The sequence below is a fragment of the Mycteria americana genome, chromosome 6 (genome assembly GCF_035582795.1).
Source record: "Mycteria americana isolate JAX WOST 10 ecotype Jacksonville Zoo and Gardens chromosome 6, USCA_MyAme_1.0, whole genome shotgun sequence".
NCBI lineage: Eukaryota > Metazoa > Chordata > Aves > Ciconiiformes > Ciconiidae > Mycteria > Mycteria americana.
The window spans coordinates 24,215,477-24,241,680 of NC_134370.1; the positions used below are offsets into that span (position 1 = coordinate 24,215,477).

General features: G+C 38.5%; 1 protein-coding gene across 6 annotated transcripts in view; it reads right to left on the bottom strand.

Annotated features, from left to right (window-relative positions):
• Positions 1-26,204, bottom strand: part of USP54 (ubiquitin specific peptidase 54) — a 107,455-nt gene that overhangs the window by 14,661 nt on the left and 66,590 nt on the right. For all 6 annotated transcript variants that reach the window (XM_075505093.1, XM_075505095.1, XM_075505096.1 and 3 more), the window contains 12 exons: positions 24,159-24,272; positions 23,915-23,997; positions 21,449-21,554; positions 17,844-17,990; positions 16,252-16,401; positions 14,591-14,759; positions 11,061-11,231; positions 6,795-6,926; positions 6,091-6,471; positions 4,355-4,589; positions 3,341-3,480; positions 2,056-2,229 (listed from right to left, as the gene is read on the bottom strand). In XM_075505093.1, coding sequence (XP_075361208.1) covers positions 2,056-2,229; positions 3,341-3,480; positions 4,355-4,589; positions 6,091-6,471; positions 6,795-6,926; positions 11,061-11,231; positions 14,591-14,759; positions 16,252-16,401; positions 17,844-17,990; positions 21,449-21,554; positions 23,915-23,997; positions 24,159-24,272 — 2,002 coding nt within the window. The remainder of the gene's footprint in view (positions 1-2,055; positions 2,230-3,340; positions 3,481-4,354; positions 4,590-6,090; positions 6,472-6,794; positions 6,927-11,060; positions 11,232-14,590; positions 14,760-16,251; positions 16,402-17,843; positions 17,991-21,448; positions 21,555-23,914; positions 23,998-24,158; positions 24,273-26,204) is intronic.

A 26,204-nucleotide genomic window follows, 5' to 3' on the forward strand; every position in this document is an offset into this window, starting at 1 on the left:
AATTATGTTTTCTCAACTTGCATAACATATGCTATGGCCTGGCCTGCTCCCCAACACCCTCGTGCACAGATGGCAAACACAAACTCTCTTATACCATAAACCCCAAAGAACTCACAGGAAAAGCAAGCACTGCAGAGAGAAATAAGAGTAGTTAGAGCAGTGAGTTAATCAAGCAGCACATTCAGTTTCAAAATCAAGGCTACTGAGGCTTGTAATCAAGGCCAGTATACTAAAGTTAGCTTTCTTTGCATGAATTTAGTAGTTTACTTGAGGGAAAATGAGTCACAAGTGTTCTGGAGTTCTGCATACAAGCAAGCCTTCCAGGCAGTCAAGCAGTCTGTTAATGTTAAGCTATTACATCTCTGACTGGGGTGGGGAAAGGCTTAAAAGGAATAAACAAAAACTTTCTGAGATCTCAAGTCAATGCCTGTAAACTCCTCAAAGGTTCTACTGAAGGTTTTTTTTTTTTTATTAAGCATTATTCTAGCTTACTTTCTTTTTAACAAGGAAAAGCTAAGCAATTTTTGTGTTTACCAACTAATACAACAAGAGATCAAAGAGAGGTAACTTCTTAGAGAATATGCTATTTTCTTTCAGGCAGGAGAAGCAGGGAAGACAACATCCTCACGCTCAACAAGAGAGGTTTACTTTTCAATTTTTACATCATTAGCATTTATGTTACAAAAGTAAACACTAATACTAATAAAAGAGATAACCATCTACTCTGGTACATCAGAATTTTTCACCTGATTACTGGCAGGTCACAGCAGGACTGTAAAGGTTAACTAAGCAGCTCACTGATGGTCAGCAAAAATCATAAAAACATTCCCACAGTCAGACATTCTCATAGAGATCGTATTTTTCAGCTGCCATTGGCACAGTGACATTCTGGCTGCTGAGCAGTTGGCATGACTGTAGGCTGCAGAGCACTGGCTGTATTGTGCCCAGAGCTGGCATTGCTGTGGGGTGCTCCTCTCCTTCCTCTCTGTCCTGTAGCAGTAAACCAGCACCTCAACTCTTATCTACAACAGGTTTGAGCAAGCAGGATGGGGACGCATGGAGGCCTGGCAACACAGGAGGCCACAATGGATTTGCCCCTATCATGCATGCATTTGTGGGAGCAGAGCATAGGTGTTCACTACACCATCGCTGGCTCTGCTGACCAACCAACAACTACCCAGTTAAATGCTCTACCGGGCTTCAGGTTTCACTCTCTACTAGGTCAGTGCACTTCATCCCCCTTCTCTGACTCCCCTCACTGGATGATGGAGATTGAGGGCTAAAACAAAGTTCAGGGCTAAAAGGAAGGCACTACATGTGAATCCTGTGACCCAGTTCCCTCTGCTGCAGCTCCATCCTTCCAATTAAACCTTTTCTGCTGTCATCCCCTGCCAGAAACATGAGGAGTCATGGAAAAGACAATCACACTTAGTATTTGGCTTTTTAAATTTTTTTTTCCAATTCTTTTTCCTTAGAAAAGATATGTAAGCTAAACCCAGCTCAGATTTTCAACATTAGATCCAGCTTAAGCCTGCCACAGTACTTGTTCCCATCCCTGTGCTGTGGCCACACAGCTGGGCAGGGAGAAAGAGTGGAAAGTACAAGGGCAGGAACAAGCAGAATTGCTTAGGGCAGTGATGCTACCAGAGACAAAATAATGGCCTACATGGACAAGCTATGCTGCGGGTGGACCTGAGGTGTCTGAAAGGTACAAACAGGCCTGCTCGTTCCAAGATGTTGGTTGAAGCCTTGTAACTAAATCTATATATCAATACTAGTAATGGTGCATATCACCACACAAAAACGGAAAGATGCAAATATATTAAAAACACCTCTGCATTACTTTGTTGTCACATTTAAGAAGGAATTTGGTCAAAATACCAAACTTTTTCTTTTTATCCTACAGGTTTGAAATTGATGGTCTTTCACTAACTGAAGGTACAAAATTGTAATGGAAGGGGGAAGAGAGAGAGACTTACAACAGGAAATTAAGTTCAAAGGTTCAAAAAAACTCCAGCACAACAACTTGCAAATATACTGCATTCAAAAAGTTACCCTGATTCTGCAGTTCATCTAGATCCATGAACCTGCTGGGACGGGGATTAAAGCCCATTGCTGCCTCCATTTCCTTTTCTCTTTTTCTGCGTAGTTCTTGTTCATGCGCTCTCCTTACCACCTCCTCTTGCAATTCATCCAGTTCACTCTTTAAAGGGACAAACATCTCCCCACCTTCCAAAAAAAAAAAAAAATTTTTTTTAAATAGTAAAATCTCTTAAAGTATCCCTTAAAAGACAAAGAAATATTAATAGAGAATACAATTAACATTAGAAAATAACAGACTGACCAAGCAAAGACTACAGAATTTCAGATCACAGATTTTGCTTTGTTAAGTTTTACTTTTAAAAGCCTGCCCCAGCCATTTGGTTTCCAATTGCCTTCTCTGTGTCAGCGACTGGCAGAAATACTGCAGTATTGCTTCAAGCTCCCCTGCAGCACAGCCCATCCGTAGATTCACTGACCCAAGAAACAGCAAACAGAACAGAGTCATTGGAAGAGATAACCCTAAGCTGATGCTGAAATCTTGAGGCTTCTTACTGTGCTTATAATTTGTAAATAATGCTATGTCAAATTACCCAGATCATTAGCTTTACTAAGTAAAATGGATTCCAACTGAGATGCTTTTCATCTAACAGCATAAGCAGATGAAAATGGGAGGAAAATAAAGCATATCAATATCCTAGTCAACACAGCAGAAATCAATCAGTCATCATTCTCACTTCAACTATGACCTGTATTCAAAAAGTGTCTTCTCTCCTCCCTTTCCCTTCCTCAGACATTCTCTGGAATAAAGTATTTGCTCACAATGATACCTAATCAGAACACGTATCTGCAGAAAAGCTCAGCCTTAGCCCAAACATCTTGTAAATATCCATTCTAATTTCTGACAATTTTGAATTTTGTATAGCATTATGAGCTTCTTTGCAGGACTCGTCAATCCTACTAAGTTATTATGAGCTATGCTTGGGAATATGTTTTCCACTGATGGCAGAATACTGAGTTATGGGAAAGAATAGGAAAAAATAGCTTTACTTGATCAGTTAAGTCAGTACTCAAAAAAGATGCCAGAGCAACATGATTAGAGGAATTTTCCAACAAAGTTTTTTGCAACACCCCCTTGGTAAATCTTGTAAGTCATATCTTGTAAAACTGTGTTACATTCCTCAATGTTTTCTTTTCCCTCTCCTCAATTTCATTGTGAAGATAAAGATCCAGAAAGTAAAAGACAACTCCAATACAATTTACCTTGCAAAATCACTGCTAGCAAGGAAGTGTATCTTACCATTTCCAATGGTGTGTGGGCTGTTTGCCCAGCTGCCAATTGATGATGTAGACTCCACTTCCAAGATGCTGCTACTGTGAGACTTTGGGATGTTACGCCAGGCAGGAACCAATCCACCTGCTCGTTTCACATGAACGTCCCTCCAAGAAGAGAGTAATTATAGTTGACCATTTGAGTAATCTCTCCAGAAGAAATGATATATTTTTTTTTAAATCATCACCTAAATATACTTGCATTTTAATTTCATTAAAAAAAAAAAAGTCTAGCATAAGAAAATCTTGGGAGAAACAGGGAAAGAGAAAGTTAACAAGGGGGACAACAATAATTCTAATCTCCTCCATAAGAGTATGCAATGCATATTAAAACTGGGGTCTGATAGCTGTTCTCAACAGATTCTTACAGCTGAAAATCTACTATTATGGCCATAAACAGTCTCAGCTTGTGATTGCCTGAAGCTTCCTAAGCCAAGGAGAGAAACACATCATGCCGCCTATTTATTTTTGCACAGAAATATTCCAAGTGTCTTGCAAGACTTCAATGAACCTCTCAAACTGAAAATGTCAAAGATTTCTATACAAGACTACTGATTTCTCATTTTGTACAAGGCTTCTATTAAGCAGTGGCTTAACTGAAACAAAAAGGTCTATGAGCTGTTCAAAGGACAAGCATGAAGTTTGGTATCTTAGTTGAGTTTTTAAATCACAGACTAAGGGTATGACTATTTCAGATGCATCATTTTAGTCAACATTTCTCAATCAACTGAATCCCATTTCTTTTCCTTCTCCCTCGCAGTGAGCTATCAATATACTCACAAGAAAAGGAATCAAACTCACTCAGATTCCTATTTCCCTTCTATTTCTCCCCTTTACGTTTCTGTAAACGTAATTTACATTTCTGCATTTTACAGGAAAAAAAAGAAAAAGAAAAAAAAGAAAACTTCTATGCCTTTATGTAACTACAAAAGAAGAACTCAAGACTTCAATCACTCCAAAAATGAAGTTTGTTGAAATCTACCTGTGGGTGCTTGAGCTTTCAGACAAGGGCATGTCCAGACTAACTGGGCTGTTGCTGTTGCGTTCACTGCTTTCATAGCCAGACTCCATCCTCTGTATTAGATGAGGATGTTGATCCACCATATGATGTTGGGTGCCCCGGCCTAGCACACCACGCTTGTATCTGACATTTGACTGGCTTGATCTTGTTTCTTGAACAGTGTGTTCCTTCACCTCATTCTCAATAAGCTCTTTACCTGTCAAGACAAAAGAATACAGCTTGGTAGAAGATGCAAGCTTCAATACCAGCAAATCATCTATATATATGTTAGCTTCTCAACCATGCTTAAACCAGAAGTGCTGCCTTTAATTTAGTGTAAAACTAGCAATATTAAGCAGAAAAAATCCCAATATTTTTACAGCATTCCTATTAATATTAGCAATAGTCTATTCAACAAATTTATTTTTGAATCTCTCCCCTTTAGTATAACTTACCATATTCCCCCTCAAGTAACAATCAAGTCCGGAAAGAAAATCCCTTCCTCCCCAAAACAATTTGTATTTGTACAAGATCATTTTACAGTATACCCAACTGTATTTCCAGTTTATATTTGTTACTGTACTCTGTCATATCTACTTCAAATGCTGCACTTCTTACATTGCTTATTTTGCCACTAACGATTTGATGAGGCTTATATAACATTAGTTCATAGAAGACAGGAAAACTTTTCATCTTTTTTTTTTTTTTAAAATTCTTCCTTACTGATTTCACTGTGTGTTCCCACTTGCCTCTTGTTTGCTCCCCTTGCTTCCTTCCCTGGAGCTGTGTTCTCTTCTCCCTTCATCTTCCCTATATGTATTTCTTTATGCTTCGCAATTCTTTTCAACCTTTAGTTCCTTCTAGTCTGCATCATCTGTCCCTCCCTCCCTCCAGGCCCCCAAATTTCTGCGACAGCATCCTCGCTAACCACAACTCTACTGCCAGTCACACAAACCTCTGTCCTTCAAGCACTCAAGATGGGAGCGCAGCAGCTCCTGTAGCATAATAGCATAAACCCCAGGAACTGGTAAACTGCTCTCTGCACCCTTTACAGTTTCAGGAGTACCCTCCTCTTGAAAGAGAGCAAAATAACTGTTACATTCATTTGCAGACTGGGGAAAGGGAAGCAGGGGGCTGGGGCAGGGGCAACAAGATACCCAAAGTTGTTTCACAATAGATTTTATTACCTTCAAAACCAGCAAAGCCGAGGACAAAATCTCTACACACAAGTTGCATAGCTGCTATGGTGTAAAATGGTCCTAGATAAATCATCACTGGCTGCCAGGCTCTTATCCTCACAACAAGAACTTAGCACTGACACACAAGGTACTTGCCCCACCATAGCCTGAGCCATCATGCAAAAATACCATGATGAGCCAGAGAAAAAAAAAAAAAAAGACCAATACAAAAGGCCATTCCACAGGATGAACTTCCAGATACTTAGCAGTCTAGCTCTGTGTCCATTTAAGCAGTGCAGACCGTAACATTTCCCTTATTATTTCCTTACACATGAAATTTAGCACACAGAAAGCAAAAGAAGTATCATTTGTGAAACATGAGTACCCACACAGAAACTAGCCTTCAAGGACACGACTCACCACTGACCTAAATGCCATGTTCGAAATTTCACTTTCCTACTTTACTTAAACAAAACTGGATAGTGGAGGATTATAAATTCCACAACATGCTGAAATACATCTTTCTTCTCAAACTCTTACCTGCCTCTTCAGAGAACGGGCTAAGCTGAGTGTAGCCACAATGTTTCCTCTTGTCTTTACTGAAGATGCTGTCTATATTCAGAGACTCTCTTTTGGGTCTCCACGTTGGCCGGTACCTGCTAGACGAACTGGATTTAGACTCGCTACTGGTACTCTCCACTTCCCAGTCTCGAGAGTGTACAGACAGGCTTTTTGAGGGTCGTGTTTCTGCTTGATCCACACTACTCCCTCCACGAGGGGAATTCTGCATGGTTTGAGAAATCTGCTGTGGTCTGCTGTGGATCATATTGCTCACTGTCTCTTTAAATTCCCTCAGCCTGCTGGTGCTGCTGGATAGTTTGGGGGCAGTTCTGGGGGCTTGTTTCTCCTTCAAGGTTTCTCCTGCAGTTTATAGAGACAGCAAAAGGCACAAAAATAACTTCAGATTAAACTAGCAGCACTACTTGCAGCATCTTCATGCAGACTTTCAAAAGCAAAAAAAAAACAAAAACAAAAACAAAAAAAACCCACAGCAAAATTAAAAAAAGCCCAACCAACACCCCCTAAACAAAAAAAAAAGACAAAAAAAAAAAAGAAAAAAGCAAAGACAGGCAAAATACAGACAAAGATGTAAGAAACAAGGAGGGAAATGCATGTACACGCTGAGGATCCTAAAAACATGCAGAAAGAGATACTGATATTTGAAATAAAGTAACATCTCTTGCCTTCACTATGGTATCCTGATGACTGAGCCTCATCTCCTTTTCTCCGAGACCGGCTAGAACTCCTCTTGCGGTCTGCCAGCGAGCCCTTTTTGGAAACATGCCTCTGATTGCACTCACTGTCAGTCAGGTGCCCTGAAAGGACAGAAGAACACAGTAGAGATGACAAGAGCCTTCGGACAGAGTGTTCTGTGTGCTAAGAGCAGCAGGGTTCTCCTGCCCTTAGGAGCTGCAGATGCTGCAATGCTAACTGGCAGGTTTGGGTAAGTTTTTGTATCCAAAAGTTTTTGGTTTTGTCTTGGGGAGAGTGTTCCATTTTTAAGGTCATAAGAGAGCAACACAGCCCCTCCAAGGACTCTGCTTAATCAGAGCTCATCCACAGGGAGAGGAAAAAGTTGATTCTGCCATGTCTTCTAATAGTCTAAGGACAGCACTTTCTTGCTGTCTGAATACTTTTTCAGTTTTAATGGCCATGAACACAAAAATCCTGAGGACAACTTGCTCGACATTACTCTGTTGAATGAAGACTCAAACACATGAATGAGTTACCAGGTAATAAATTACCGCACATCACCAGCTGCTCTACACTAACTATCCATCTGCACTCTCTTCGCCTGTAGCAAATACTAAGTAACCTGAGTTAGCTTAGTCTACAGTGAAGAAGCCTCAGCTGGCTCTCAAGGGCTAAGCCAGCTAATTCACATCTGCCACAAGCTAAGAGCATACACACAAACCATCAACATGGATCAGCTGACACACAACAACGTTCCCTTACTACACCTCATAAGTCTGAGTGCTAATGTTGTCTCTTGCATGCAGTTTATTCCCCATTTCCTCACATCAAATGTGAATTAAGAGTATTTGACATCACAAGATTTCTATATTGCCTTTTCTTAATTTTATGGTTCTCACACATTCACAGTCCTAAACCTGCAAGTACAAACACACACATGGCTTTACTCACGTGAGTAGTCCCAAGCAGAGATGCAGGATAAGAAGGGAATTTATGAATAAACTACAAAGACTTTTCTCTAACCTCTGTATCACCAACTTTCACCTTGCATAGGATGATAGGAAAGGAAAATCCCTACTACCCAAGAGTGGATTAACAGCCCCCAGACTACATAGCTGGCTGTTCTGAGCCTTCCCCCTTCTCTAGAAATTAACATAAAAATCAACAACATTTAAAGCAGATTTTGCACATAAAATTGTACCTTCAACTAAAATTGCTACAAAGATACTACAATAAATGAGTGAGAAGGAACCCAAAGAACAAAAAGCAAGCTACACAAGACTCGCATTTCTATTCATTTTGCAAAGTGGAGAATGATTTTTGTAGCCAAATTCTTTAGAAACAAGCAGATTATATAAGAGAAAAGAAATTAAGGAAGTGAAAGAGAAATGTTGGCAGTGAAGATAGAAGATGTGCAGCATTTAGGTGACTGAGCATGCATCAGTGCTTTGGGAGAAATTTCTTTTTCCTTCACAGCATGGACTGTCACACATCTTTTAGGGACTGAAAGAACAGCATTATCTTATACCTTGTAGTGGCTCCCCTCAAGATAGAAGAGGTTTATGTTTCACTTCAGAGTGTACAACTTCTCTAAAACATTTTTCAGCCCAAAGTTCTTTCAACCTGATAGGGAGTGCTTGGTTAGCATCCTTCAAGTACTGTAACAGAAACCTATTTAAAGATACTTAGTTCTGCTGGAGCTAGCTTAGGGTCTGCATAGACTAATTAGAGCCCAACTTAGCCTTGTAGAATGAAGGCTGCTAGCTTTGCATAAATATTTTCTCCCCTTTTCATAAATTGCAAATTTTGTCCTATTGTCACTGGACATTTAATAGCCATAGAGGAGATGCCAAGAATCAAAAGTTTGCAGGACACAGGCTTCGTTGTCTTTATCTGGACCCTCTGGAACAAAGATTAAATCCAACATAATGCATGAATATAGGAAATATAATCCCAAGAATATTAGTTAACACTTTACACTTTTTTTTTTTATTCACTAAAATCACAAGCCAGGATTTCTGTCTGAGTGCCCAATCATACACTTAAAAGGTGTCCCTTGCTGAATGTATCACTTAAATACCTCATCTTCCAGAGGTGGAATGGCTTCATAAGCAAAAAGTAATATTCGAAGGAAAAGTTTGTTTTTGTAGGGGTTGTGTGCATGTCTAAGAATATGTTACAGAAGAGAATGAAATCAGACAGGTTAAGACAGAACGCCCCCTACTCCCTCCCACTGAAATCTCAGTTGCATGAATAGGGCAGCCAGAATACGCACATTTTTCTCAGCAGCACAGGTTGGTAGGAGCAAGAGAGGGCTTATGCAGCCACTCTTCATGCCCCCATTCTGAAGTACCCCGGTGCCTGAGGTCATACGACCCAATGGTGGTCCTTCCCCGGAGGACGATGTGGAATAGGGTCCATAATTTTCTGGGCTGGAGTAGTGGGTAAATGGCCATTAAATGAAGAATCCTGCTCTTGCCCAGAACGATTCAGTTGACAGGTCAGTGTGGATGGCTTCTTTATAGCCCCACGGATCAGCATTTGATGATTGAGCAGTTGTGTGAGTTGGCAGATTGACTTTTTTGGAAAGGTTTTGGGTAGGTTTAAAAAAAAAAAAAGGGGGGGGGGGGGGGGGGGAATGCCCAGACAAGTGGCTAGCTAAGGGGACAGACTGACTATAGCTAAGGCTGAATCAGGGAAGATGAGGACAACTGAATTTACGTGGTGAGACAGGCTAAGCTGAAGGGAGTAACACAGGATAGAATCAGTAGGAGAAGAAAGAAAAAGAAAAGGAGAAAGTCACTAAAAATGACAGAACAAAAGGTTACATGCTGAACTTCATGCTTACATGTTTGCAACCATCCCCCTACCCTCCCTTTTCTGCTGACTTCTGCATGGCAAGTTTTGCAGGGAGGAACCTAATCCAATAAACTCTGTGCCACTTTCGCAGACTATATAAACAATATTCCACTAGCATTTTCAATTTTGTCGTCTTTGTACTCTGAAGATCAACATAAATTTTGTTTCCTCATCACTCAAATTCTGCTCCAACTTTCCCTTCTTTCTCACACTCTACCTAGGACTATGACTGGAACCTACAGTGTTAAGTATTTGCTAAAACATTAAAAGTACTGTCAGGCTATCTAAAATCATGTATTACAGTTACTTGGACCTCTGATGGAAAAATGAAAGAGCACTGAAGGAAACGGACTTAAAACATTTTTTCCGGATTTTGATATGAAAAATATTTGTAACATAGAGATTGTTTCAAATAAAACAAATGCACATATATCGTCACAATGCAAGGGAGCAACTGTTTTGCAACTAAAGGGATAAAGTGGTACAACAGCTGTTGACGCTCTGGTGCAACAAACAGTTGCTGATTCAACTGTTATGTCTTCTTAGAAAGTCTATTTAAGGCACAATAAAGTAACTTTTCAAACAGACTTAGCAGATCATATTTCTCACGCGTAAGAAGTCTGATCTTAACTCATGCATTACTTTTTCAGAAGGGATGTTAGAAGTTAGTACTGTATGCAGAAACAGGCTGACTAGAGTCACTGCGCATGAATAATAAAGGACATCTAGGCCTTCAGACTTCCAGTTAACCTCTTTTCAACTAAGGAGTATTCAGGCAGACTATTCAGCTGCCTGAAGGAATATATATACAGATTGTCTTCTCATTGCAGATTCTCACTTAACTTGCTTCCATGGCACAGGCAAGAAATCATCTTATGCTCCTCCCTGGTGCAGTAAATACTACCAACACCCCCTTACATAGAAAGGGGAGTGCTCAAGTATGGGAGATTCTGGTGATGAAAGTGCCTTTCCCAGACAGCTGCAACTCCTGAAATGAAGTAACTGCCTGTAGATGAGTAGTAGCACACGCAACACCTACCAAACTGTACAATGGCACTGTACAACAGACTCCAACTTACAGAATTATATAACAAAGAGAGCAGGTGGGATTGTGGATAACAGAAAACATGTCTGTAAATATTTGTCTGGCTAGATACAAGTCTAATGTCAAATGTCAAATACAGATACAGATACAAGTCTAAATGTCAAAAAGACATTTAAAATTACATTTATTTTTTGTGAATTCCAATGGTTCATTACAAACCAAAAACATTTAGGATACTAAACATTGTTCACTATTCTGTTATAGGCTGTATATATAGAGATTTTTCACTGGAATCCACTGCAGTCATCATATTTAATGACAATGATCACACAGACATAACTGTATATGCTACCTGTGTCCCTGCTGCTTTGTGAAGCTGCATCATTCTCCACATTGTAGATGACCGTCCCCTGCGAGTCAGAGGAAAAGTGACTGACCACAGACTCATGGTGCGCCTGTTTATAAGGATAGCTGTCTGTAGAGGAATCTGTCCTGGTATCGCTTGAGATGGAAGGTTCTCTCCCTAGGGAAGGAAGCAATGTCAAGGAAGTAATGACAAATTTCAACCTTTTTGGGCTATTATAAAAGTCAGGAGAGGCAAAAAAAAAAAAAAAAAAAAAACACAACAACAACAACAAAAAAAAACCCAACAGGAATGGAACAGAGGAAACTACACAGAAGTTACCAGAAAAACAGAGTACCAAACATACAAACTCAGATTCAAGGACACTAGAACTCATGGGAAAGTTCCACTCCTTTTGAAGGGGGGAGAGAGTGTCATTCCTTTTGCAAACCTTTATTTCTTTCTGATAAAAAGATTTGATAAATTTGGAGTTATTATGCAAAATTAAACTACGTCCATTGGACTGAAAGTACACATTAGTACCACACTGAAATTATTCTTTATTAAATTTTGGCACTGTCAAGTGTAATTAAAATATGAAATACACTGCTTCAGGGGAAGTCGAAGTTAAAAAATTAATCGAGTACAAAATATTAATAAGGTAACAAGAACATCACAAGTTATAATAATTAACACATTTCACCTATTATGAATCAAAAGCTTATCTAGTAAAACTTTATACTGGAATTATATTATGAAAGCAAAGCAACTTGCTCCTTCTCAAGAAGCTAGCATTGCTCCACTGCACAAGTGGGATACTGAAAAGGATGAAGCATCATGATTCAACTTCAGTACAGTAATTCCTAAACTCATTAAAAGAGGAGAAAAAGACAACCTCCTCCCACTACTTTCAGTACATAAAATTAAAAATATCAACAGTTTGAAGACTGTTGGCCATTTTATATATGTGATGTATACACTCCTGAATATACAGGATATTAATTTCATACTCATTCCTCAGTGGAGAAATGAATGAAGAAAAAAGAAATTAAAGAAGAAAGTAATTCTTATGTTTAATCGCAAACACTCAGCCTGAGGGCACTCCACATTTTTGGTGAGGGCAAGTCCTGTAGTTGGTGCTCTGTTTAAGGATGCCTAACAACTTCTGAAGTCAGAAACGTCTCCCTACTGGTTAAAAATCTTATTGATCTAAAGAAATACAAAATATAGATGTTAACAGAGATGACAGTCACAGAAGGAAAGGTGAATGTAGGCAACAGGAATCAGTGCTGTGGAACTGAGTACTAGAAAATAATTTGTAAACTGAAGTCTTTATTCAACAGAAAAATCAAAAACATTGAGTTGTTTGCAGTTAGCTTCACAACATTTCGTAGCAGACCTTTGACAATCTTTCCTCCATAATTTGTAGTATCAGATCTTGATGTGATTAGATGCATTTATCAGATTCCCTTGACAAAAGTTCCGGTACAATATTGTGATTAACAACATAAGAATAAGGAATTTCTATTCATTTCTGAGTTATGGGCTGTGGATATCTGGTAACACTGAGGAATCCAGAAGAAGCTGTAGTTACACTTAGTGAGAGACAAAAAGGCCATTCTGAAAAAAATACATTAGGGTAGAAAAGTCTGGATATCAACAAGGCTAGAAAATAATTCACTATTTGACAGGGAAATGTGTAGGGTATGATTTCTCTTGGCACTTCAACGTACAGGATCTCACAAATTCTCTCAAGAGCTTGGTACCAATGTTGAATGTTGCAGACTACAGCAGTAAGCCTTGAAGGCTCACCAAGTGTTTTTGAAATGAAAGAGCAGGTTACTCGCTACAGCCTTCTGAATTTTATCTGAAAGGAAACACCTTTTTATATATATATTTTTGTATTCAGCTTCCTGAAGTAATTTCAAAACACAATAATATTAGATACTGCAGAGACAATGAGCAGAAGGGTTATCTGTGTATTTCCTGAAGATCAACCAGCAGAATAGCAAGGCAAATTTACAGTGTATATTGACCTGAAGTTTGTAGAAGTGCTCACAACTGATATATAGCACTGAAGGCCCTCCTCCAGACTTCCCCCCCTTTTTTTTTTTTGGGAACAGGAAGATAGGTTTATAAATTGCAAGGCATCTTGTCAACTGAGAAGCGAAGGTCATCTTACCAGTGTTTTTATTAGCATTTATTTTAAGAGGAGTTGGAGATTTATTTCAATACTGGTAGACTGTTAACACAATAGGAGACATCAGATGTTCTCTACAGATTCATTGACCAGGAAGCATAAAGCTATTGGCCAGGAAAACCATGAAATATTCTTGGAATTACAGTTGTATAAATAGGCTAAAATGCTGGAAGAAAGGTTGTATTTCTGGGTTTAGTCTCGCCTTGCTGTTCCTGGCAACTTATAGACCTGTCTCTAATTCAGGATATTCTCTGCAAACATCCAGAAATAGAAACAATCTTCTTTTGCAAATCCAGTACAATATAAACTTAGATCCAGTTTTTATTTTCACCCTATCTGGATTGCAACTGCATATCTTTCTCAGAATTTATCTATTCCTCTTTAAATGAGGCCTCAACCGCCAATGGTGTGACTAAACGTCCAAAATTATCCAGAACTTCAGTAAACCAACAGCCTGTTCAGACCACTACTGGGATCTTAAGCAGACCAAGTTCTAACCTCTGAAGAACGTTATTTGGACATACCTTTCTAATTCAATAGACTACCATTAATACAAAGAATTCAGGAAGCAGCAATGTGTTGAAGGCCTCTGAGATATTAAGTGCTACAAATCTATAGCTGTAGATCTTTTTTGATGCAACACAGACCATGAAAAATGAAGAAGTAAACAGGATCTATAGGCATAAACCTTTGCCAACCCTTTCCCCTTCAGTCTCCCACAAATCAGTTCGTATCTGTTGCACTGCTTTATCTGGGTAAAAGACAAGCCAAAGGCTGAAGATAAGCTGCACTGATTCTGTGTGTCTTTTTTTTTTTTTTTTTTTATAAAACAGGTTTCTTTCCCTTCCCCCACATCCCTTCACCATCCTAGCAAAGGACTCATTTATGACATTTCCTTAATGTTTCTTTTCCCTAACTTCCCTCCTGAGTTTAATTCTGCAGCTTCCTTTAATTTTACGTGTTCGTGCATCTCTGCTCTCCTTCCCTTCCTGTTAAAACTGCTGATGGATTTACGAACTCAGTCATTGAAGTCATCAGTTATTGTTCCTCTCTACATCCATGCCACAACAGGTCCTTCACTTCCCTTCCCCGCCCCCACCCCCCTAGTTTCTTTCTCCAAACCTTTTTGGAAAAGATTACTACCCAAACAACCATCAGAGTCTTGGACTAAGAGAGGGGTTCAAAGGTGAAACACTGGAAGTCCTCTTCAGAATTCTAGATCAGCTTTGACAAGCAACAAGGACCCCTGCTAACAAAAACACACCCAAAACAGAAGAAAAACTTTTCACATGCAGCATTACAGCATAAAGGTATAAGGCATGTAGTCCAGACTGCCTACCTGAGTCTTCACTATCATAGCAAGTCCTGCTATATTGCTGTAAATCCACTTGAGGGGGCAAGTCTTGTGTTGACACTGGAGTTCCTCTTGGATCTGCATACAGCAGCAGCAAAGGCTGATAATGACCCTTAATGCACTTTGTCACAACGTCTTTCCATTTTGGACCAATCTGAATTAAAAGCAACAACAAAAAAATGCACAAGAAAGGTTTTCTGTCATCATTTTCTGTAATAAGTGCTCTTTTTTTCCTCGTACTTCTTTCAGAGTTTGATTTTCCACTGACGTTCTTTAACTCCTTCTACATCTAGCATTGAACTGGACTCACCAAGAAAACTCTGACTGCTGGTCACATGTTGGAAAACACATCAAAAAGGGATATGAATTCTAAAATGTAATAAAGTAAACTGTCTCTTAAAATTGGCATTTCCATTCCTCTTTCTGAGATTCACCTTATTTGAGAAAAAAGTTACCACTTGTAACACCAGCTGGTCAAGAACACACCTTTGCAACGTCCTGGAACCAACCCAACTAAAATCAAGGTATTCACCATCTTACAGCTAAACAAATTACAATTCCTGCTACAAATAAGACCACAAAAAATAATCCTTCCCTTTCAGATTCTTTTTTCCATAAAAAGCTTTTCATCCTCTGAAATGTTCTAACTTTGCATCAGTCAAAAAAAAAAAAGAATGTTAACAAAATTTCTTAATCCATCCATTAGCATAAACAAAATGAACAATAAAAGCCATCAACAGCATGACAGCAAATTCAAGTCAAAGCTAAGCACTTTGGTGTGTGAATACTTCTGCTGTGGAAGCATTTTGATAGGCCAGGCAATAACTCATATAGTTATACTAATCTCAAAAATCTTCCCCATGTACTAATACAGGTTTCCCCTAACACACTGAACAATAAATTTGCTCCATACATGAGTATTCTACTAAAGCACTGCAGTACCTATCCTTGGCAAAGTTTTGCTGTAGGGAAATGTGACTGTGAACAAACGCAAGGATTAGAGTTTTCCCTTTGAGACTGTGCTTGGCATAAATACAGGAGAAAACTCTCCTCTCTCATCTTTGTGCTTCCATGACTAGAAGGAATAAAAGGAGAATGGTGTGAACTAATGCCAAACACACTAATGGCATGTAGTAACGGTGTGCCAAAATCCCAGCACTGGTATCTTTAATATCAAAGACCTCATGCTTGGTGAAAAGGGGACACAGACCCAAAAAAAAAAAAAAAAAAAGCGCACAAACATAAGCAGCAGAAAATTTGTTGTTGGCAGCAACCACTAGGGAAGACTGGCATCTAGATACTTATAGCAAAGAACCCAAAAAGCAGGCACAAAATAGCTATACCGCTTGTCAGCAAGGGGAAGATGTATGTTAGCTGTGTGCACAAGCAAACTGTAGGTTTTCAAACAACAGCATAAAAGCAAGACTGGCAGCCAACAGAACAGAACTAAGAATAGGGCTTCTGAGATTTCTGGTATGCTTTTTTGAGAACGCTTTATTTCACTCAGAAAAAGGAGCAACAGAGTTATGGATCTTGAGTGGAAAAACAGCCAAAATTTCTCAAAATCTATAGAAAACAGTACAGATCTACACACAAGTAGCTAACAAATTTCTATCAGGTTATTTTCCTAAACATTATTTTCTCACCTCTTTGACATGAGCATCATCAAAGTACATCCACTTGCGGATTTTAGTTTGGAAGAAGAAGGTAGAATAGTGTTTTCCATAGTAACAGATCATTCCCACCAAATACAGCTCTGAGTGTTTTGCTCTGTCATCAGTTACTCTGAAGAAGAGCTTCAGGAAGGGAGGTAAGAAAAATGATAGGAGAAATTAATAAAATGCCCAGAATTTTACATACTGCTTTGTGTTTGAAGACCTCAAAGTACTATGAAGAGGTGTCAGGTTTTTACTTCAGGAGATAGAGAAAAGGCAATAAATACTTAACTAATTAATCGATGTTTAAGCAAAACCAGTGACATAGACCAGGAACAGGCTCCTACCAACTCAGTAGATGCTCAAGAATCGAGTGAGTCTTGGAGACTGTGGCTGTACTTTAAGGAGGACATTTACACCAATGTTATAATACCTTTTCAGAATTTAAAGTGTGATTCTATGCCGAAAATTTGTATTCTCTGTGTCATGCTTGCTGATTATATCAAATACTGTTTAAAACATTCATTCCTCTTTGCTTTGTAGAAACAAAGCGGTTCTGACAGTGAACAGCTGGCATTTATTCTGACTTAAGCAAAGACAAATTTATGACAACACCACATAAAAGATGAACTGAAGACATTACTAGGTCAAAAGAATTCAGCACACAGAAAAAATTGTTTTCTGACTATTTAATTGGCCATACTTTATTTAAAAATGCACAGGCCTAATTTTTTAGAGCATTATTGCTGTACTATGCAAGGACCACACTGTTTCATAACCACATTTCCATTAGCTTGCACTAATTTTGGTACACTATGCACTGGCCAATGCATTTTTTAATGTATGTATGTATATATATTTTTTTTAATTATTTTAATGTAATACCTCAATGCTACAGTGAGACACAGCTACAGTGAGACACAGCTACAGTGAGACACAGCTACAATTTGGTATTCCAATAATTCAGCTCTAAAGCATCAGCTACTGTAGAGTAAGTGAATCCTCTGGGGGACAAACCTCCAGATCCCAAACACTACTTAATTTAATCTATCATTCAATCACACAGTGCCAGCCATCATCTCTCAGAGACTGCTCAGTTATAAATAACTCTTAAGTGTTACAACCACACACTTCAAAGAAAAGAGGATTTAAAGAAGTTAAAAAAAAACCAAAACAAAACCAAACAACCCCAGACTATATTTTATCTTCAAAAGAAATAGAAATAAACTTCTGTTCTTCAAAATGAAAGAGTACATACGTATTTTCATAGAAAGAGCACAGACCCCAATGCAAAATTTCCTTGCACTTGAAAATATTTTTTGATTCAGACAAGCTTTTTTTTTCCCTGAAGTAATTTTTCATTTTCAGTCATTTCAGAAATTCAGGAATATGCAATTACACTAGTAGTTTCACCGGTTTTGTGAAGCATTCAGAAACAGGTCAGATCCTTAGATCTGCCTATTCCTCTATTTATGGACACCGAAAAGGTGAAGATGGCGACTTGTATTTTTTGCAATCCGCTACTATAGGCTACCATGAGAAAGACTGTGTTTGTAGGTAGTATCAAAACAGAAAACACTCACATCTCCCAGTTTAAGGCAAGTGCCCAGGCTGTGAATCACATCCTCAGCCAGATCAGAGTGGTCCGAGTCCCAAACCAAGCCAATAGTGATGATCTGTGGAGAGTTCATCAGCACACGACGAATACGGATCTTTTCCCCACAGTTACTCTGAGGATATAAATAAAACAAAACATTGAATATGATACTTCTCTTATTATGATGTTAGGGCAAGGCACTAACAAGTACAAGTTTCAAAAGTACAGCTTTCGGAGAGGTGGTGGTGAAACACAGCAGATGTAATATGCTCAGTGTCAAGATACGAGCTTCTTATGTCACAGATGAGGAATGTTATGAAGACTATCTGGTATTCGCAAGCTTTAAAGTGAACACTGCTGATTCTTCCTCATACTACTGATAATGATTAAAAGGTATCGTGCAAAAGTATGCTTATTTAAAAAAAGATAAGCAGGCATACATGAAAGATCCCCAAAACATTCTTAGGAATTGGAGGAAAAGATCACTTTCTTTTGATCAGAATCTCCGTTTAAAAGTGATATTTACAGAGACTGATCCTTTATATGACAGCGTGAGAAAAACTTTCAAGGTGCTGCTTTGCTGTTAAAATTGGGTGGTTGCTCTACAAGGTACCTCAAGCATTTCATCTTAGACAGGATAGTTAGGTCAGTATTCATATAAATATGAGAGCAGCAGCTGGAAGATCAGGAGAATCAGAGGTGCTTTACTAATCCATAGCAATTCTTCATTTCTTATTTCCTCTTTCCCTTCCCCTCCCATTTTTTATTTTTTAAACAACTACCAGTGCTTATTGACTGGCTAGTCTCCCCTCACTCTCTAGCCACACTACTTCTCAGAGATAAGCTTGCATGTGAAGCTAAGACATTTCTCAGTGGTCCTTCCAATCCATCACCTGTTGGAATTGTGGGCATCTTTAAAGCATCATGAAAGAAGTTCACTATCTGAATTAAGAGATTATCACTGTAATTTTAGCAAACAGTGCATTATCCTTTTTTTTTTTTGGGGGGGGGGGGGGGACGGGGGACGGGGCGGACGGGGACGGGGCGGACGGGGGACACACGGACGGACACATGACACAACTATGACAAAGTCCCTTTGCAACACTCACTCTCCCCCTGTGGCAGGTCACAAAGGCACCTCTGCAAGATTCCAGAAAAAAAACCATTTTCATACTGAGAATGGTTTCTTGTCTCTACAGAGACCAGTTTCACAATTAGATATAATCACTCCTCACACTACAACCAGGGAAGAGATCATAAAGCATTTCTTCCCCACAGCAATCTAGAAAATTAACCAGAATTTCAGTCCCAATTATCGATGAGAAACAAAAATGAAAAATTAAAAAAAAAAAAACAGAAAAACAAGCTTAACAACAAGGCAATGAAGACAGCTTATTTTACAGGTAGAGGACTGTGATGTTTAAATGTAGATATGAGGTTTTAATATTAAGATGACTATATTCTCACACATTTTGCAAGGGTCATTCAAAGTACAAGCATTCCTGTGGACTACATCACAACAAACCTATTTTACTCTCAAGTTGTCTTCTTTGCTTCAGCTAGCTAACATCAGCTTTTTCTACAAGACAGGAGGAATATGGCATCCTGATAAAAAGCTTCCCTTGCATTACTTTTAGGCCACCCTTAGCTAAGCCTCAACAGAAAAATTATCCAAATAGAAAAAGAAAGGGGCAGCAAGTACTGGTAAGCATTTTTATCCAACCAATTATTTCACAGTTAAATAGCAGTTCACCCTGACAAAGAATGTCTTTCTATTAAGTTTCCCATGCTTTGGTTATTAAATTGCTAGACTCATATGAATCTTTTAAACAACAATACAATATCTTTATTTCTTTTATTCAGGTAAGTGAGCCGCTATTTGCCAATATTCAAAAAAAATAAAATAACGTTTCGATGAAGACTAAAAAGTGAATGTTTCAGAGTTACAAGCTACAGAAAGTGGGGAGGATAAAATGGAAATACTTACACTGTCCCCGGGGAACAGGCACACAAGTCATTCCTGTTAGAGCCTGTACTGCTTCACTGAGGACTGGTGAAGCATCTAAAAGTAGCATTACATGAAGCAGCAATTATGCAGCTGTTTCCTGCCCTACCTATTAATCAATATGTAAAAAAAGTTTGATGATAACTCTTCTTGCATACTTATCTAAAGCCCTGGATCTGGACATACTCAAATTAAGAGGTAGAACAAGATATCAAACTCTTGCTTTAGAAATCAAGCCCTTTGATTTAAAAAAAAAAAAAAAAAAATCATTTTATATTTACATGAAAAAAAATTATTTTTCTTAACCCAACTGATACACAGACTTAATTCAGCTGAATTTTGTCAGACTTTTACTGCATAGCAGAACGGAACATTTTTAAGCATAGCAGCCTGTGACTATGAACTGGACATATGCAGTAATTGTTTTTAAGTGGTTAAACGCCAGTCATCACTCACAACAACTATAGCCTACCCTTTCTGGTCAATATCTCCCACACTCTGAACAGCAAATCTCATTCAGAAAAAACAAACCAATACTCCTTCAAATTTTCTGTGATGATTCCTGCCTTTGGCATAGCTCTTGCAGATATACTGTGTAGTCTATAAGCCGTTCACTATCAGGATATTCTCTGGCAGTGGGAAGCGGCAGTCCTTTTCTCTTTCCCTCTGACCAACATTTTGGCTGCATGCTGCAGGTACAGCAGTTTGGTCAACAGTACAATTTATTCCAACTGAAAGGTAGTAATGAAGTTGAATGGAAGCTTATCTAGGCAAAACAACTGATCTTGTTACACATGATTACAGTGACTGGTACAAAAGTTCTGCTATCTGTGCCATAGCATGGTACTGCTGAAAAGATTTTACAAGAAATAAGTACTTCTCTTCTCATGCTATTCTTACAGATGAAGCACACTACCCTCAACAGAAATAATCGCCAGAGAAACTGGATGAACTGTGGGAACACTGTTCTAGAAAGCCTAGCTAATCAAAACCACTGTCAACAGACAGATGTCTCCTACAAAAAGATACAACCACCAAATTCTTTGTCATTTCTATTTCTTTAGGTAAGATCCCAAAACTTTCATCATCGGATGAAAGCAGCATGATTACGGCTTCATGAAATGCTAGTGTTGGAGGCCTCACCAACTCTCACTGAAGTTGAACAGCAAACATATGATAGGTACCTCCAGCAGCAAAACAGGCTTGAACAGGAATGGATTGCGTTGCCATTCCCTGGGAGGAATATAAGCATTTCCAACTTATTCCCCCTCATCACCTTTTTTTGCGGTTTCTAACTGAAACATTCACTTTTAGTTTCCATCCAAATACTATGTCTATTGCTGTTCTCACTACTTGTGTCTAGTCAAAGAAGCAATCAATATCAGTAGATTTTCCCCTTCCTTCATTAAACAACTGAGAGGTACTGAATTCAAATGCAAAGAAAACTCTCTTACCTATCCTTTTTATGATTGTGATGAGCTAAACCTTGAAAATGCTCATGAGTTAAAGGTACACATCAGTGTAATCTACTAAACCTCTTCTGTCCTGTCCGTCTGTCCCCCAAAAGGAAAACTAAGGATACTAACTGGACAGTTTCGCAGGTCTCCCATAGTGCTGGCATTCTGTAGTAGCTCTCCAAACATATCTGGAGTCGGTTTCTCTCGTCTCTCCAGCATACAAATAGCTTGATTGCTTCAGTATAGAGAAAGCATGGAAAACAAGAGTTTAATAATAAAATAAAAACCCAAACCCACATTAAGTATATGTTTCACTTAAATTTTATGAAAAGTTAAGAACCTTAAAATACACAACACTTTTTATATTTAATATTGTAGTACAGAAAAATCACATAATTAAGTGTGAATTACTACACCTTCCATGATAATACTGCATAAAGAAAACAAGTAAAACTTAAAATAGAAACAATTTCTAGTTTGGCTTAAAATTTACATCTTAAAAGCAAGCTTTAGCATTTTGATAAATACTTGGATTTCAGAATGAAGTATTTGCTTCAAAACGCTTCCCTTCAGTAACCACAACCCTAGAAAAGTAGCACAGTACCCCATCGATTTCACTGTCCAAGTTGAAAGAAAGATGACAAGTACACGAGAATACTAGTGCTCAAAGCATGTTCAAGCTTAAAATAGTTTAGGAGGTAAATAAATATATCAGTTTATTGGTGTTTTTAAAATAATGTGACTTAAGATTTATTGAGATATTTCATAAAAAATATTGAATACCATTTACATAATTCTTTTCCTGTTTTTCTAATAAATAATATTCTGATACACAGTGTCTGCTGGTAACCTAAAGAAAAACTACAGCTCGATGGAACGGCAGGTAGCAGCCACAAGGGGGAATGCTTTACAATACTCCTGATAACACTGGTAAAGTGGTAGCTTTTAACAGGTATCTGCATGAGAAGAGCAACTAGCAGTTTTCAAGACAATTTTTTTGGCCTCTGTAACTACAAGGCTCACATGCAGGACAAGAAACAAAGAGAAGTTTTCATCCCAATCAAAATTTCAAGACAGAAGCAAGTAACAGAATCCTGCCTTGATCAGATTTAAGCAGCTTTTAACTGAGCAGCCACCTACTAAAAGAAGAGAAGACTTCTCTCCTCTAGCATTCATTCAAATGAACTACTACAGAACTAGAGCTACTGGTCTGTGCATCATCTCCTTTAATGAAAGGTCACAGTGACCAGGGGAGTTCCCCAATAACTAGAAAAAACAAGAGCTATATATCCATCCAGGAAAGAGGATTTGAGGAACTACAGGCTAGTCAGTCTCGCTCCAGTACCTGGGGCGATGACAGACCAAATCTCCCCTTGGAAATCATCTCCAGGCATATGAAGGACAAGAAGGTGAGTCAGAGCAGCCAGCATGGATTTACCAAGGGCAAACTATGCCTGACCTACTTGATTATCTCCTATCATAAAATGATGGTTCTGTTGAGGAGGTGAGACCAGTTAATATCATTTGGTCTCTAACAAGGTTTCCAAGTTATCTACAGTTTTCCTGTGGCCAAACGGGGAGATGTGGACTGCATGGGTAGAATACAATGCGGACAAAAGCCTAGCTGGACCTTCAGGCTCAGAGGATCAAAACATAACCAGCAGTCAGTTAAGAGTTGTGTTCCTCAGGGGTTAATACTGGGGCTGATGCTATTTAACATTTTCATTAACAACCTGGATGATGAATCAGAATACACCCACATCAAATTTACAGATGACACCAAACCGGATGGAGCAGTCAATATACAGAAAGGGAGTGCTGCCATCCAGAAGGATCTTGACAGGTTGGAGGAACAAGCTGACAGGAACCTCATGGAATTCAGTAAAGGAAAATACAAAGTCTTGCACCTGGGACAAAGCACACTCAGTGCAGCAGTACTGGCTGGGCACTGAATGGCTGAGGAGCAACATCGCAGAAAGCTGGTAGACAAGCTGAACATAAGCCAGACTCTTTGCAGAGGCGAACAGAGAAAGGACAAGAGGCACTAGACACAGAAAGGGAAATTCTGACGGGATATAAGGAAAAAAAAAATTTCACACCAAGTGGTTAAGCACTGGAACAGGCAGCCCAGAGAAGTCACAGAATTTCTGTCCTTCAATGTTTTCAAAACTCAGCTGCACAAAATCCCAAGCAGCCTGATCTAGCTCTGAAGTTAGCCCTGCTTTGAACAGGAGGATGGAGTAGATGTCCAAAGGCCCTTTCCAGCATAAATTATTTTTTATTTTTCTTATCTTGCTTCTTAAATTACCTGCTCACATATTAAGGTCTTTCAAAACGTACGTGAGTCCTTGCCAATACAATTGTCAGATTCAGAATCATAAACAAGTAGACACACTGATCCATGCCTAAATTGATATATTCTGCCCCACTAAATTCTTATGTTCTTTATCATAGTTATCAAAGCTCCACCAACTTTGAATAAACCATGTTCTGGACATTTAATCTTGCGAAGGTAGAGATCAACCTGGAATACCAGCAAAAAAAAAAAAAAAAAAAAAAAGAGAAGGTCTCTTTCCTGAAGAAGTATCAACTCACCAGAGGGAGGTTGTGGAAATATAATGTACCATCTGGATGAAAGGTAATGGGTCAGAGGTGGCACCACAGCTGGTACAAACACACTAAAGAGAAATAAAATGTCATACATTGACAAGATTAAACAGGTATTTCCACAGCAACACTTCTGCTTATATCTTTTTTACCGTGGCAATGCATGTCTTAGGAATGAAACTTTGAAATTTGAGAACTGGTGATTTGTATAAAGCATGTATCATTACCTCACCTGTTCAAACAAGGTCATTGCAAACTTCTGATGGGAAACACAATGTGGTGCAGTGCAAATATCTTCCTTTGTCTCATCTGCAATGTGGAAGTGAATTCGCATTAACAGGTTTTCCTAGCCAAAGAGAGAAGAAAAAGCAAAAAAAGCATTAGATCATTTCAAATGTAGACAAAAGTTAAAATATAAATCACAAAAGCATGTCAGATGAAACAATTTTATAAGCATTAGAGACAAAAGGCTCCTGCAAATTTTTGGAAGTTGCTTTGTTTTCTAAGAAGTTGGCATTTCTTTGATATAAAAGAAAATGGCTACCACTTCTGATTTGAAATGCTATGTCAAGTAACCATTTATGTTATTTACTAGCACAGCTGAAGACTCTGTCACTGATTATTCTGTCCAATTCTCAAGCACCAATGGATTTGACCAAATGTAACAGGCAAGACAGCTCTGCAGCTTTAAAATCACTGGGTTGCCACTAACTTCTCCTCATCAACACAAAGTAACCTGAATCAATTTCTATATTGTACGAGGCCTTTGAAATATGGCAAATAATCTACATTCTATGAAAAAGGGGAGAACTAATAAATGAAGAGGCAGACTAAATTCTGCATGAAACAAAACCACTGAACATTTTCTAGATATTACTTCACACAACTCCATCTGTTTTCAAGTTCCCAGGAGTTCTTGTCCTAAGACCTCCTCTCCTCCCACTGTCAGCAACATTAATCTGGGGGTGCGAGAAGTCTCCTGACACCTCTTCCAGCAGCACACTTTTCACTATCACTGTGAGCTGCCTGGATAGTTTATAGGCCTGCTATAAGCAGGTCAAGATTAATAATTAGGCAAAATAGCTCTGACCTCATGCAATTTCCCTTGAACTTTAGAATCTATGCTCTCCTGCCATTTAAATTAAATCTCTGCCTTTAGGGTTGAAAAGGTTAACTAAGTGAAAAGCTATGGAATTATCTCTGCCTTAAAGCTTAACCTCAAAAGAGAACTTGTACCTATTTTAACTGTCCTTGTGCCAGTACAGTTAACCTAGCAAACCTGCTTGTGGGGACTCCCACAGCAGTATTAGATGGGCTGTTTAGATTAGCTTTCTCAAGGAAGAAACTACATCAAAAGTTCTCATGTTCTACTACATACAGGACTCTATCCAAGTGCTGGACTCCATTCATGCATTATGATTTGACATGACTGTGCTCACAGGGGCTCCTGTGTAGGCTGATGTAATTTATTTCACTTTGAGACTTTATTGGTATGATCTACTTCCATTTTAATTGAGCTCATTAAACTATAGTATTTTGCTGTATTAGTATTCTACAAACACAGGATACGTTGGGTTATCATAAGCCCATTATTAGTCCACTTAGTTGAAGAGAAGAACTACGATAGCTATATGCATTTATCCCATTTCTATGATCTCTTACAGTGCAAGTGTCAAATTAGGTAGGTATAGGAAATGAAAGATTTAACATATAGAAAGAACTCCACTCTGACAGGTGCTTTATCTGAGAGAAGTTTTACCTTGCAGTAGTAAATCCAGTTATGTTTGTACTTTGGTTAAGAATTAACATCTTTGTTAACAACCAAGTAGGATACAAACACACTTGGGCCACCCTACGGACATAATTTCCAAAAAGGGAAGCAGGCAATAGGTCAGCAAGACAAAAATACCTCCTAATTAAGTTAAAGAAATTTAGGAGCCTGAAGAAGGAAAAGGAGGAAATGTGGGTAAGAATAAAATTTTAACATAATGGATGCCAAGAAAGATTTTGAGTGTAAACAGAAAGCAGGTGGGTAAAACCTAGGGATGCAAGATTTCTGTAAAAGCCATCTCCCAACCACACTGGTGAGATAACCAGCCTAAAAAAATTGTCAGGTGGTTTACAAATATGGCAACAGAAATATTTGGAGATGATCCACTTTACTGTTGCTTACCTCAACTTACAAACAGAAACATTTGTTTATTTATTTATTTAATTTATTTTTTTACTTTCCCTTAGCTAGAGTTTGTGAAAACACAGTTTCAGAATAACTGGCAAA